This window comes from Sceloporus occidentalis, unplaced genomic scaffold, assembly GCF_023333645.1.
Source record: "Sceloporus occidentalis isolate IW3139 unplaced genomic scaffold, rSceOcc1.0.p SCAF_92, whole genome shotgun sequence".
NCBI classification, from domain to species: Eukaryota; Metazoa; Chordata; class Lepidosauria; order Squamata; family Phrynosomatidae; genus Sceloporus; species Sceloporus occidentalis.
In genome coordinates, this window is record NW_028317072.1 from 847,135 (window position 1) to 860,383 (window position 13,249).

The window sequence follows — 13,249 nt, forward strand, 5'->3', positions numbered from 1 at the left end:
ATGGATTTCATTGGTTGGCCTTAAAGCAGCAGCAGGTAACTGCAGTGAGGCCTTGCATCTGTTTTTCATCCTCTGGGAACTCCAGGAGCTGCATGAACTGCCAAAATCTCCAGCTCCCAGAAGTGGCTGGAAGTCCACTTAGTTTAGATTTAATTTTTTTTTTGGCTTTTTAATGTTAAACAGTGTACAATAGACCTGAAACATATGTAGAAGGTGCATCACTATTCCTGGAAGCTTTCAGGGTAGGCAATTAACCTTTATTTTAAGTCCATGGAGTCTTCAGGATCACAAAGAGCCTTGAAATTTGCAAAATCTTGCCCACTTAAAGCAAATGTATCACGCAGCACATCTCAGTTAAAGGACAGGATTGTCATCTCCACCTAGACAAATAGCTGTAAATTCCCAATGAAAAATAGGGTCTCTTCCCTCTGTAGTCTTATCATCTGCACATGCCTGCCCTTGCTGTTCAGCTCATCTGGCACTTTACTTAGTATAGCGATGACCAGGATCAAATGGGAGAACCTAACATTGTATTGTTTTATGCTGTAGCAGGGTATTTAAAGGCAGATCTTCTGCTATATCAGGTAGTTTAGAGGTTCTGATAGCCCCATCTTTCAAGTGAAATATATGTTCTGGGAAGTGTACTAGACTGCAGATTGTGAGGTGGTTCTCCTACTGGAAGAAAACAAGTTGTAATGAGTGGGCTCCAGGGATTCCAGGCATGCCTTAGCAACATCTGCCAAAACTTCTCAACAACCTCCTGAAAGTGTGCAGCACTTCCTAGGGATGACCCTCATCTTACATATATTTCTGGAGGAGATAGGGCAGAGGGCAGTTAAGATGATCATGTATAAGAACAGTATGTTACAAATAGATGCAAATAAGCAATAGATGTGTTTGCAAAATACACACATTTGCTCCCTTCAGACAAAACAAAGATCACTCTACCATTATATTTTAAAGCATACTCTGGAAATTAACTGTGCAGCTAAAAATGTGAAGTGTGCGTGTCATACATACATGGACAAGATTCCACCTAAACATTAGGAAGAACCTCCTGACAGTAGGAGGTGTTTCACAGAGCAATACGCTGCCTCAGACTTTGGTGGAGTCTCCTTCTTTGGAGGTTTTTAAAGAGAAGCTGGGTGGCCATCTGTTGGGAGTGCTTTGGTTGTGTATTCCTGCATGGCAGGAGGTTGGACTAGATGGCCCTTGGGTCTCTTCAAATTCTGATCCTATGTTCTGCTCAATTTCACTTATGTGTTGAAAGATTTTAACTGCAAAAGAGGGGGGAAACCCAATCCTGTGTCATCCACGTGACATCTTATGCCCAGTTTTTAAGATAGGATCCACAATGTTTTGATACAGCATTGTCTTCTGAATGCACACAGGGAAACAGAAATCACTTTGCAAAATTTGCTTGAGAGATCAACACTGCAGCATCTAATACTACGTAAGACAAAGCTTTTGTTGTGAACAAAGAATTAATGTTCTTCTCCACCTAGCTTCCATGTGTTGGGGAGGGGGGAGGGGAAAATTCACAAGAGCCCAGGCCTGTCCCATACACATCTAGCTAAGCTTCTTTTACACCTGTTTTCAATTCTGTCCAACCAGCCCCGTGGTTTAAATTCTTCTGTTGCCACCCTAATAGCTTTATTTCTTATCCAACATTCCATTATTTGAGCATCATGCACTGGGCTTCCCTTTGTCTCTGATTACTTAAGTAGCAGAAGAGCGGTAAGTGGAAGCAGGTGACTGAACACTTGGCTGTTTGTTTTTGGCCAAGCTGACATACAAAGACTCTATGTTTAAAAATAGAGGCTAGGATGCTGAGTGTGCTGAAGATTCATGCCAAAGTCACATGAGACTCCAGCCAGAGACAGCAGATCTTCCCCAAGTACCAAATTTACAAAATATAAATAGTCAGTATTTGGCTCTTCCCCCAGGGTGACATTTGAGCTGACAGCTGAAGGCTTATCCTCGCAGCACACTATCTGCAATCATTGATGTCTAGAAGACTGTTCTTTAGGACTATCCTAATTGTTGGGCTTGAATTTGCTGGGGACTGAGACACTATTTCAGCACAGCTGACATCACTAGGAGACTCTGACCCATCCCAGAAAAGCTTGGCAAACTACTATAAGGATTCTGACAGTACTGAAGAGGGTGGATTTGAGTGTGACCAGGCATAAATCAGTTAACACCATGCAAATTACATCTTAGTAAATGACCCAAGGGTAATGGCCAATTACATTATGGAATTTTAAAAATGACTGAAAAAATCATGATAGTAGTAAACAGCTTTTCAGAAAGAAGCAGAAGATTATTGCTTTGGTTAACCAATACTTCTGATGATAAATTCAAAGGTTTCAAACATGTTCTGTTTTCCTCTCTTGATTTACTCTTCCTCCTTTCCTTCCTCAATCAGAGGACTTGACTTGGGTATAATTAGCTCATATCCCCACATGCATCCTTTATATTTCACCAACTCTCCAGTTTATATAGTTCCAACACTTTTTTTTTTAACAAAAGAAAATATTATTTACTACTCTATTGCTCTGTTGTGTGCTTCCTTTTAAACAGAGCTTGGAGTACTGCACAAAAACAGATGTTAGTTGCTTCCGGAAAACATAATATAGTGTTTTACAATTGCTACTGTTAACAGCAATAATGGGAATGTGACAAAGACTGAGAAATGACTGGCCTTAAGGTCAACCAATGCACTTCATGGTTAAGCAGAGATTTGAATATGAAACTGTCCTAGTCACACCTAAAATTCTTTCCACTGCAAAACACTGGTCCTTCATAAATAATGGAAGAGACAGACTCTTGACCCAACTGGAAAGAGAAAATCTATATCCTGGCCCTTAAGCATTCAAGTAACAGACCTAACAGACATTGCGTTAAAAGTTTTATTCATTCAACATCTCACATTACAAATATTTAAAAATTATATGCATACTGGTATAAATAGTCATTTGCAAACTATTTAATAACATTAATTTTTCACTAGCACTTCAACAAATGAACTCTCTTAAAAAAGAAACTTGTGTTATAACTTAGAGTAGAACATACAAAAATATGAACTTAAAATGTGAAAATGACTTTAATAAAAAATGAATTACCCTTATTTAAAATGCTATAATAAATACTACAACCTCCCCATACACAGTAAAAACTATATGGAAATTCAGCCAAGTAGTACAAGTAACTGACATACTTAAATAACTTTTCCTTCTGATAATATGAGCATTACATTGGGGGAAAACATATTAGGGATTAGTAAAAACTAGACACCCACTTGCTAAAAGTTTCACTTCCAAAAAATATAACAAAAGAATCTGATGAAAATTATAAAAACTAATTATACTTTAAATTTTAAAAATATAAAAAATAAAACAGTTGAATACAATATTGTCCCAATTCTTACAATGCTATCAATCACAGTAGCTTTAAAATAAGATAATAAAATAAAGCAAATGACCAAAACCTCTTTTATTCCTTTTTTTAAAAAATAATTTCAAATTTACATTAGTAGAAAGATTGATTTCTGATTCTTTTCTTTAGAAACACCAGCAAGAAAGAGGATTTACTAGAACAGTAGAAAATGACATTTTTAAATGTCTGCAATTAAAAACAAAGAATTACACTGCAAAGATCTTCCAGAAGTCTGAAATAAGTATTGCACATAACTTGAAGTTAACTTGCCACAATTCATCACATTCAAGTTTTACCTTTTAAAACAGAAGGCTTTAACTCTTCAAGAAACAAAAAAGGGGTGAATTATCAAGTCTTTCCAACAGCATCCTTATAAAACACTAAAGTCATTCACTGCAAGTTTTAGATTTGCTTTCTGCAGAGGTCTGTGTATGGAGAAGTAGATACTATATACCAAAAAAGCACAGGGCAGTGGGGGTTCCTTTACATATAAAATAATCAGAAACACTTTATTTTACATTGCAAAAATAACCATGTAATTACTCTGTAACTACATTGTAAATACATGGCCAATGCCATGCTTATGAGAGAAAATGACAAGCTTGTTTATACCCCTTTAAAATAAAGTGATATCCTAATATTTTAAAATTAATTTAATGTTAGTTATGCTTGGAGTGACATGGCAACTCCACCTCCCATGTAATCAGAAGGACATATTATATTAGCACTATTCCGAGTACAGAGTAATATAGATAATCATTTATGCCCTGTAAATTGAAGTGTAACCAAATAATCTGTAAACACGCTTTTCACACAATCACCACAAGTGAATATTAGTAGAATAACATTTTTTTAAATATTAGTCATGCATACTAACATTACATGCCCACCACTGGGCAGGCTTGGGTTTATTTCTTAAATATGATTTAAAAGAGCAGACACATCTCTGCAAACACCTAACATCAATTTGTTAAGATTAAAAATGGCTAAACATTCACCAAAAAACATCTGTATTTGTTTATTACTTTTAAAAACCTATTAAGAAGCAGTAGACAATTTGGGATGTTACTTTTACTTCTACTCTATGCTTATGCATTAAATTTCAAGGGTCTAAAGACAAACTCACATTTGTCATTTTCATGCTTTTAAAAATGTCTTTTTTTAAGTCTCAACTTTACATATAAGTATTTCTTAAATTATATGTACACCAAATACCTGGTGCTGGGCTAAAGATGTTTAAGCAACATGCTTTCTTTTCTCTGCAAATTCTAAAATAGCATTGCCAGTGCACAACATCCATAATTCAAAATGTATGCAGAGCACTGAAATGTATAAAAAGCAGAATATAAGAAAATAAAATTTATTAAAATTATTTATATTAAAAAATGAAGTATATGAAGATCTCTCAGTAATAAAAGTACAAAAAGCTACTCTTTGCAATATGAAAAATTGAGGTATTGCATAAAGAGATATCCCGTCAGTGAAAAGTGTGCCTAAAAATGCTCACTGTTGGAAAAACAAGATATACAAAAGTAGTGCATAACAAATATACATTATGTGCATGACAAAATAAGTTAGCTACAAAAACACTGTACCGAAATTCAGCAGGTCATGTACAAAGGGAAAAATTATTATTCAAAGCTACTTCTCAAACAGTGTTATTTCTTGTAATGGTAACCCATCTCACCTGTTCACTGGGTAGGATCGGCACAATAAGACACCCCAAGCCACCTACAAGCATTTTAAAAAATTAAAAGGAATATTCCAACTATAATTATGTACTTCAGAGAAAAAGGTCCCTGACAGTCTACAAAAGAACACTCTCCATTTGCGTTTACTGTTGTCAATATTTGCAGGGATTTCATTAAAAGCAGCTCCCTTTCTCTACTTGACGAGTAGACAGCAAATGTCTCCATTTTGACCTTTGGAAAATAACAAGGTATGTTTTATGTATTGAAAACTTTTTTTAAAAAACTGCTTCTGAAAGCTAATTGGGAGGAAAAGAAAAGGGAGGAGAGGGCTTACAGAAGAGATGTTTTTCTGTAGCTGTGCTAAGGCAAGTCTTTGGTTTAAGAGTCTATGGTGGTAACCATGCCAGTTCAGATTGCCAATAGCCTGGGCTGTTTTGCACACTGCTGCAAAATCATTTTATTATGAACTGAACACATTCAACTCCACTACATTTTCTCAGACTGACAGACAGAGAATCAAAGGACTATTTTAAACTAAGCAACTCTATCCTGCACCTTAGCCTTAACATGTATTGTATGTCCCACTTACATGTTTAAAACCCCTCACTCAATACCCTGGAACGATGAATAAAAGCCACACAATTCTTTATTTTCTGGGCTAAGTTTCGAAAAGAGTTCTTTTTGTTAAGTCCCTTGACTTCCTTACTTGCTCTCAGCTGAAAGACAAACATGTTCTTAGCAAACATGCTTGTTGATTCATTCAGCCAACAGTGCAAAACATTTCTGGAAACAAACTTCACATTGCCTTCTTTCTTATTTCTACAATGCAGCTTCATTAGCAGGTTAAGGCAGCAATCCTATACACTCCTACCTGGAAGTAAGTCTCACTGAATTCAGTGGAATTTACATCTGAGTAGACTTGCCTAGGATTACATTTTAAACTCATCTTACATCCCAGAGTAAGCCCAATAAACAAGCCAATTTTCATTTGTGTTGTAAGAGTAGATTCCTGGTAATTTGTTTTTAGAAGGGGGTGAGAATCAATACGATAATCTTGAGGTATATATTTAGGTTCTTGTATTTCATGTCAAAATGGAGAGCAAAGGCTGGCACCTGATTAACATTAGTAAATTAGGATATAGAGTTCTATATAACCATCAAAAATAAAATCTATACATTTGTTCTTCAGGAGAGGACATGCCAGTTCACTAGTTGTCATTACTTTAACTTTGGTAGGATTTCTAGGGCTGTATTCTGATAATGACGTTTCTTTTCAAAAAATAAACAACAACAACAACAACAACAACAAAGAATAAGTGCACTCCCCACCCACCCCCCAGTAGTAAACTGACCCAGGATTTACATTCGGGAACTTTTAAAATGTGATTGCTTGGATGAAAAACACAGATCTAAGCTCTGCCTACTCAATTAGTAAACGTTTGAATGTGGTGGGAAGTCGGAGGCACGGTGAGACATACTGTGCTAAAAAATTTAGCTTTGGAACCCTTAAATAAAAAATTAACTTAATGCTGCTTTAAACCTTGCTCATGCATTTTTGTTGCTTTAAACATGCTCTTTCCTGTTACTAAGTTAACGGCTAACTGCTTCCATTGCTATAAAATCATAGGCGGCAAGAAAACAGGCTCCCCAGAGGTTTGGGGTTTAGGGAAAGGGGAGGGGAGGCGGGTTGGAGAAAGTGTCAGAATTGACTCATAGTGTTCCTATCTCATGGTTACTTTAATAAAAGTATTCTAGTGATTTGTTGTTATTAGCAATAATTTAATTAAAAAAGAAAATACTCTATTGTTTCATTTCTCTTCTCTTAATATTGTTCTCTCTTCCTTCAAAAAAAGATAGCAGGAGAGCTTTGTCCTCTGGGTAACTAAAGGTAAGAGAACCTGGCTTCCATGCACTGTGTTATCCCTATGAAAAAGAGTTCCCAATACAGTTTAATGACAAGATTCTACAAAATACCTATATGGTTATAGGTCATTCTTTTGTTACACTATTGTTAAATTACAGACTACAACAGTAGGACATGCTATCTTGAGTAAGAGAGAAGAGGAAGGGAGGGCAAGGGAATCAGGAGAACAGAAGAGTGCACTTATTTTGAGGCCTGCATATGAACACGCTTCAGTAATCACTTAGTTCCAGCGGAATGAAATATGTCTCGGGCGATCTCCTCCCTCTTTCACCAGGGGCTTGTGGAATTCCCTGCCAGCGCGTGAATGGATAGCAGCCCAGCAATATTCACAGTAATACTGCAGACAGGTAACGTTAGCACAGAAAAATGGAGCAAATTTTCCACCACAACGGGCCCCCTGACATTCATCACACAGCTGATCATCCAAGACATATGGCTTAACTTCCACCTGTGTTGAAAGAAGAAGAAACAGTTTACACTCCTATAGTTTTTTTCCTCTTTAGATATTACAACAAACTGACTTTTAATACAAATGCATCTGTGCAAATGCTAGTGTGCTATAAGAATAGCCCTGAGGCCAGTGACCAATTTCTCAGAGTAACCAATCAGTTAACTCCATGAAATCCAAAAGCAGAGCATCAAAGTAACAGATCACCCCATTAAATATGTACCAGGAGCTAATATTCAGAAGTATACTTGGGAGTGTGATGCAGTGGTCACAATGCTGAACTACAATCATGGAGCTGTTGCTGTGTGCCTTCAAGATGTTTCCAACTTATGGCAACCATTATCACAAGGTCTTCTTGTCAAGATTTGTTCAGAGAGGGTTTTTACCTTTGCCTTTCTCTGTGGTTGAGGGAGTGTGACTTGCCCAAGGTCACCCAGTGGGATTCCATGGCCGAGCGCGAATCAGAAACCCTGGTCTCCAGAGTCCAAAGTCACAATCCAGTGTTCAGACCACTACACCGTACTGGCTTTCAATAACTGCATCAATAACTATTAACTCCTTGGGCTAACTGCTACAAAACCATATCAGAGTATAAAATTTGAGGATAGAGGACATACAGTATCCTAGACTCCATGGAGAGGTAAGATTAATTATAATTACTTTAGTTATTGTTTAGATAACAATAATCCTTCTTACTATTAACATCATTATCAAAACTCACCACTGTTCACTATTATTACTATTAGCATTTTAAAAGAACAAGTTCCTTTTACTAACTCGCAGTGGAAAGTCTATCTGCCATGTATTTGCCTAAGCCCCCTTTAAAAACATCCTAAGTACTGGCTATTTCTATATCCTATGGGAGGGTGCTAGGAGGAGATTTGCATTCTATAAAATGTATTTTCCAAGTACTTCTCAGGATGCTTGCAAGTGTCAAGATATGCTTTGATTTATACACCACAAATCTATAAAACAGGAACTGGTGAAGGAGAAGGCTAAAGGATCTTCCCAGATTTACAGAGTAACATTTTGATTGTGTTTATGTTTAATCCAGAGTTTGAGAAAGTCAGTTTAGTTACAGTAACTCCCAGAATCCACCAACCAGCATGGCCAACAGAATTTTAAAATAGCAAATTCATTTTACTAAGCAAAAGTGGACCACCTACCCAGTATGACTACAATTTCAAGAACCCCCAAACTCCTCCATTCTGGAAGCTGTGATCCAAAAATGTAACCATCTCAAGATCTGGTTTAATAAGGATGTGTTATGTTACTGGTAACAATACACAAAACAGCCTTTGTCCTGAACTGGCAGTATGGCAAATCAATTCTGGCCATTTTTTTTTTAAAAAAATGTGTTTTTGTTAATGATTTTCAATTAATTATATCAAGTTGCCTCATACAAACAGCTAAGCCAGGTATTCTACTCAAATAAGAACTTTTTTATTTATAGTTTGTGTAAATCTTACAACTGAGAAAAGACTGTAAGAACAACTTCAGAAAATGGATTCAGATTTATGACCGAATATCCTCAGATTAATAACAATACCCATGGCAAGTCCTGCACTGGACCAGAACTGTAGCATACAGAGGGCTCCTATTCAATTTTCTTGATCCAAATTTCCTAGAGTAATTTCTGTTTGCCTCTCAAAACAAAATTTATCATATGTCAGGTAGTTTTAAAGAGACAATGTGGTGAAAGCTGAGGGAGGAATTCCTCCCACCACTGACCCAAATCAATCTCCATTCCTCAAACAACACCCAAACTATACTTTAAAAAGAGAAAGCCCTTTATCCCTGTATCAAGCAGTTAATAAAACAGAAACAAGCTCAAACTCAGTATTTCTGCTAGTGCAAGTCCTCTTGTTCCTACTTAGTACATTACATGAAGAGTTGTATTTTGGATGCTGCAGTGTTATTTGCTGAAAATGCAGTTTTAAAAATGTGGGTATGTGTTTGTATATCTGAATTACTGGTAAATCATAGAATCATAGGGTTGGAAGAGACCACAAGGGCCATCCAGTCCAACCCCCTGCCATGCAGGAAATCCAAATCAAAGCATCCCTGACATATGGCCATCCAGCCTCTGCTTAAAGACCTCCAAGGAAGGAGACTCCACTACACTCCGAGGGAGTTTGTTCCACTGTCGAACAACCCTTACTGTCAGGAAGTTCTTCCTAATGTTGAGGTGGAATCTCTTTTCCTGTAGCTTGCATCCACTGTTCTGGGTCCTAATCTCTGGAGCAGCAGAAAACAAGCTTGCTCCCTCCTCAACATGACATCCCTTCAAATGTTTAAACAGGGCTATCATAGCACTTCTTAATCATCTTTTTTCCAGGCTAAACATCCCCAGCTCCCTAAGTCGTTCCTCATACGGCATGGTTTCCAGACCCTTCACCATTTTAGTCACCCTCCTTTGGACATGCTCCAGTTTCTCATTGTCCTTTTTAAATTGTGGTGCCCAGAACTGGACACAATATTCCAGGTGGAGCCTGACCAAAGCAAAATACAGTGGCACTATTACTTCTCTTGATCTAGACACTATGCTTTTATTGATGCAGCCTAAAATTGCATTGGCCTTTTTAGCTGCCGCATCACACTGTTCACTCGTGTTCAACTTGCGGTCTACTTGAACTCCTAGATCCCTTTCACATGTAGTTTCATTCAGCCAGGTGTCCCCCATCCTATAACTGTGCATTTTATTTTTCTGCCCTAAGTGCAGTACCTTACATTTCCCTGTGTTGAATTTCATTTTGTTAGTTTTGGCCCAGCTTTCTAGTCTATTCAGGACGTTTTGAATTTTGATCCTATCCTCAGGGGTATTAGCTATTCCTCCTAATTTGGTGTCATCTGCAAATTTGATAAGTATGCTCCCAATTCTGTCATCCAAGTCATTGATAAAGATGTTGAATAACACTGGCCCCAGGACAGAGCCCTGTAGGACCCCACTGGTCACTTCTCTCCAGGATGAAAAGGTGCCATTGTTGAGCACCCTTTGGGTTCGGACGGTCAACCAGTTACAAATCCATGTAACTGTTACCTTGTCTAGCCCACATTTTACAAGCTTAGAAATACTAAAGTGTGGATTTTCAGACAACAGTGTGGCATGTTTATGAATGTTGAATTCCAAGGAGATACATTTACTCAAGACAAACTGCAAATAGGCAGGTAATTAGGAACTGTATAAATACTATGCCATAGACTTAAGTAATTCCTGATCTTCATGTACAGCAGCAGGTGTGCCAGGGTTCTAGCAGGGAGGGGATGAGTGCACTGCCCGTCCCCTTCATTCCCCAATGCCCTTGGTGACTTTGCCTGCTCCTTTTCTTTGGATGCCTGAACTGCATTCCTCAATGCCCAACTGAAGTTGGGCACTAAAATTATGAGTTATTCCAATGCTATAAATTTGGGGACTAAAGGAAGAATTCATTGGTGGGGCAAAATTCTTATCAGTCCGCCCTCCTATACGCGGGGGATCCGTTCTGGACCCCATCCTCATGTATGAGGAAAAGAGCATATGCTCAAGCCCCATTGAAAATAATGGGGGGCACGCTCGTGGCGCAGGGTGTGGGTATGCACCCCATTCCTTCTGCCGGGGCTTGCCTTCCACATAAACTCAAAGCTGCAGAAGGCAAGCCTGACTATGGGGCGGGCCAACTGTATTTAGGAAGGGCAGTGATCCCATTTTGCCCCCCACCCATAGCTACATATAAATAATAATAATCATCATCATCATCATCATCATCATCATCATCATCATCATCATCATCATCATTTACATCCTTGAGGATTGCTACCATGTGCAGAAAACTCTGCATGCACAACTGCCAATGGCTGACACACTTTTAACAGTGGTAACCCATTTGAAGGTGAGTGGATAGCCTAGAGAAAGAGAAAATTACATAGCATTCAGAATTCTCAGAATTCATTCAGTTGATTAGTATTGTACAACCTGCAGAGATAATCCCTATTTGACCTTGCATCAGGGACTCTGTTCTCAACGAGAGAATGGGGACACAGAAACACAGAGATCCAGCAAGGGACCTACACAGCACATCTTCCCCTGCAGAGGACACTCTCCAGACACGATGAATACATGGTTCGCTCTTATTGAAAGATCACATGGAAATGCTTTCATTTCTCACTCAGAATTCAGGTAAGTCCTGTTACTGTTAGTAAATTTAACCTGCATGTCATTATGATGTGCTAAGAACCAGAATGTGACAGCTCTTCCCAGACTGAAGAGGGATCAGGCACACCAATGAAAATTTAACTAGTTCCTTTTCCTTACTAAAAGTCTGTGATTTAAGCCATGGCATTCAAATTGTTGTGACAAAGGACTGAAGACAGGTTGCCAAACAGCTAGGAAAGGGCAGACAAGTAACAGAAATGGCTATTAAAATCTCTGTAAAGGTTTCTTTATTGTTATTTTGCTTTATTTATATAGCGCTGTAGATTTTCTTAATCCGCTCCTAACAATATGTCAGTGAAATATGAGGTGGGGGTAGAAGCAAACCATAAGCAATTTGTGGTAAAATATTTTTGCTTTTGTTGCTTGGGTTGTAAGAGTATGCTAAACAGGCAGCTTTAATAGCAACATTAGATGGTGCATAGGTACCAATGTATTCTTGCTACATAACATACAATGAATTAAAATAGGATTTGTGCAAGAAGCTAACAAATCCTGTAGAAATTAATGAAGACAGTGCAGCAGGATGCCTTCCACTTTGATAAACCTGTTGGCCATTCTACATCTAAGATCACAGGCAGGGTGAAAGAGAGGCCAACAGTAAGCAAGTCATGCAGAGGTAACAGGATAACATTAACAGCATAGGCTTATGCTGTGCTATAGGAAATGTCTCTGGAGCGAACAACTGGTTTAGAAGGTGCCAGAAGGTAGGAAAAAGCCAGCGTTAAGGCTAGATATCCAATCTCAGGTTGGCTATAATTTTAAGGCATGCATCACAGGAATAATGGTGAAGAAATTAAAGAAAGTCTTTCTCTTGTCACACATGGACAATTCTATGGAAATGAGCCAGGAAAAGAATGCTGAGTAATAAATAGAATGTGCTTTAGCCCTTACCCGTTTATCAATCTCTCCATGTTGCAGCTGAACAAAGCGGGCACTGATAGCAGCTATATAACTCTGTTGATTAGAAAATGCAACACGCCCAGCTCCTTTTGGGTACTTCAGCTCAGGGTCTGTGTCAATTCCAGCATAGCAAACTCCTCCATAAAGCCGGTCCATTATCATTGCAAGCTCCACTAAAAAAAAGAAGTATGTTTTACACACATAAAATTTCCCCTTTCTTTCTAGGCCCTAGGCAAGCATGTTTATTTGTACTCTCATATCTGGAAATAATTGGAGTGTCAGCAAAAGTTAAATTTAGCAAGCACTGGCATATTTCTATAACAGAAATAAGGACACAGTGTTCCCTCACAGCAGTGAGGCAGCTTGGAGAGAATCAACAAGCCATTTTCCTTGTTCTTTGTGTACATACCTGCTCGCAAGGGTCGAGGAACTCCTCCAACAAAAATGGTTTTCCGTGGATCAAGAGGCTGTGAGCCATCCATCACAAAGTCACTATCACTAAGATTCCAAGGCCGGATCTGAACCTACAAAGAGACAAGAAGACAAGATTTTACATTCAGAACTCAAGTTAACAGTTTGCAAATTATTTCTTTTTCATATAATTAACAAAACAATAGCCTTCCATGTGCAACAAAGATGTTTTGCACTTCTCTATG

General features: G+C 38.1%; 1 protein-coding gene across 2 annotated transcripts in view; it reads right to left on the reverse strand.

Moving 5' to 3' along the window:
- Positions 1–2,898: 2,898 nt before the first annotated feature.
- Positions 2,899–13,249, reverse strand: part of CPEB4 (cytoplasmic polyadenylation element binding protein 4) — a 79,625-nt gene continuing 69,274 nt past the window's right edge. For both annotated transcript variants that reach the window (XM_089496694.1, XM_089496693.1), the window contains 3 exons: positions 13,003–13,117; positions 12,585–12,766; positions 2,899–7,501 (listed from right to left, as the gene is read on the reverse strand). In XM_089496694.1, coding sequence (XP_089352820.1) covers positions 7,274–7,501; positions 12,585–12,766; positions 13,003–13,117 — 525 coding nt within the window. In that variant the 3' untranslated portion in view covers positions 2,899–7,273. The remainder of the gene's footprint in view (positions 7,502–12,584; positions 12,767–13,002; positions 13,118–13,249) is intronic.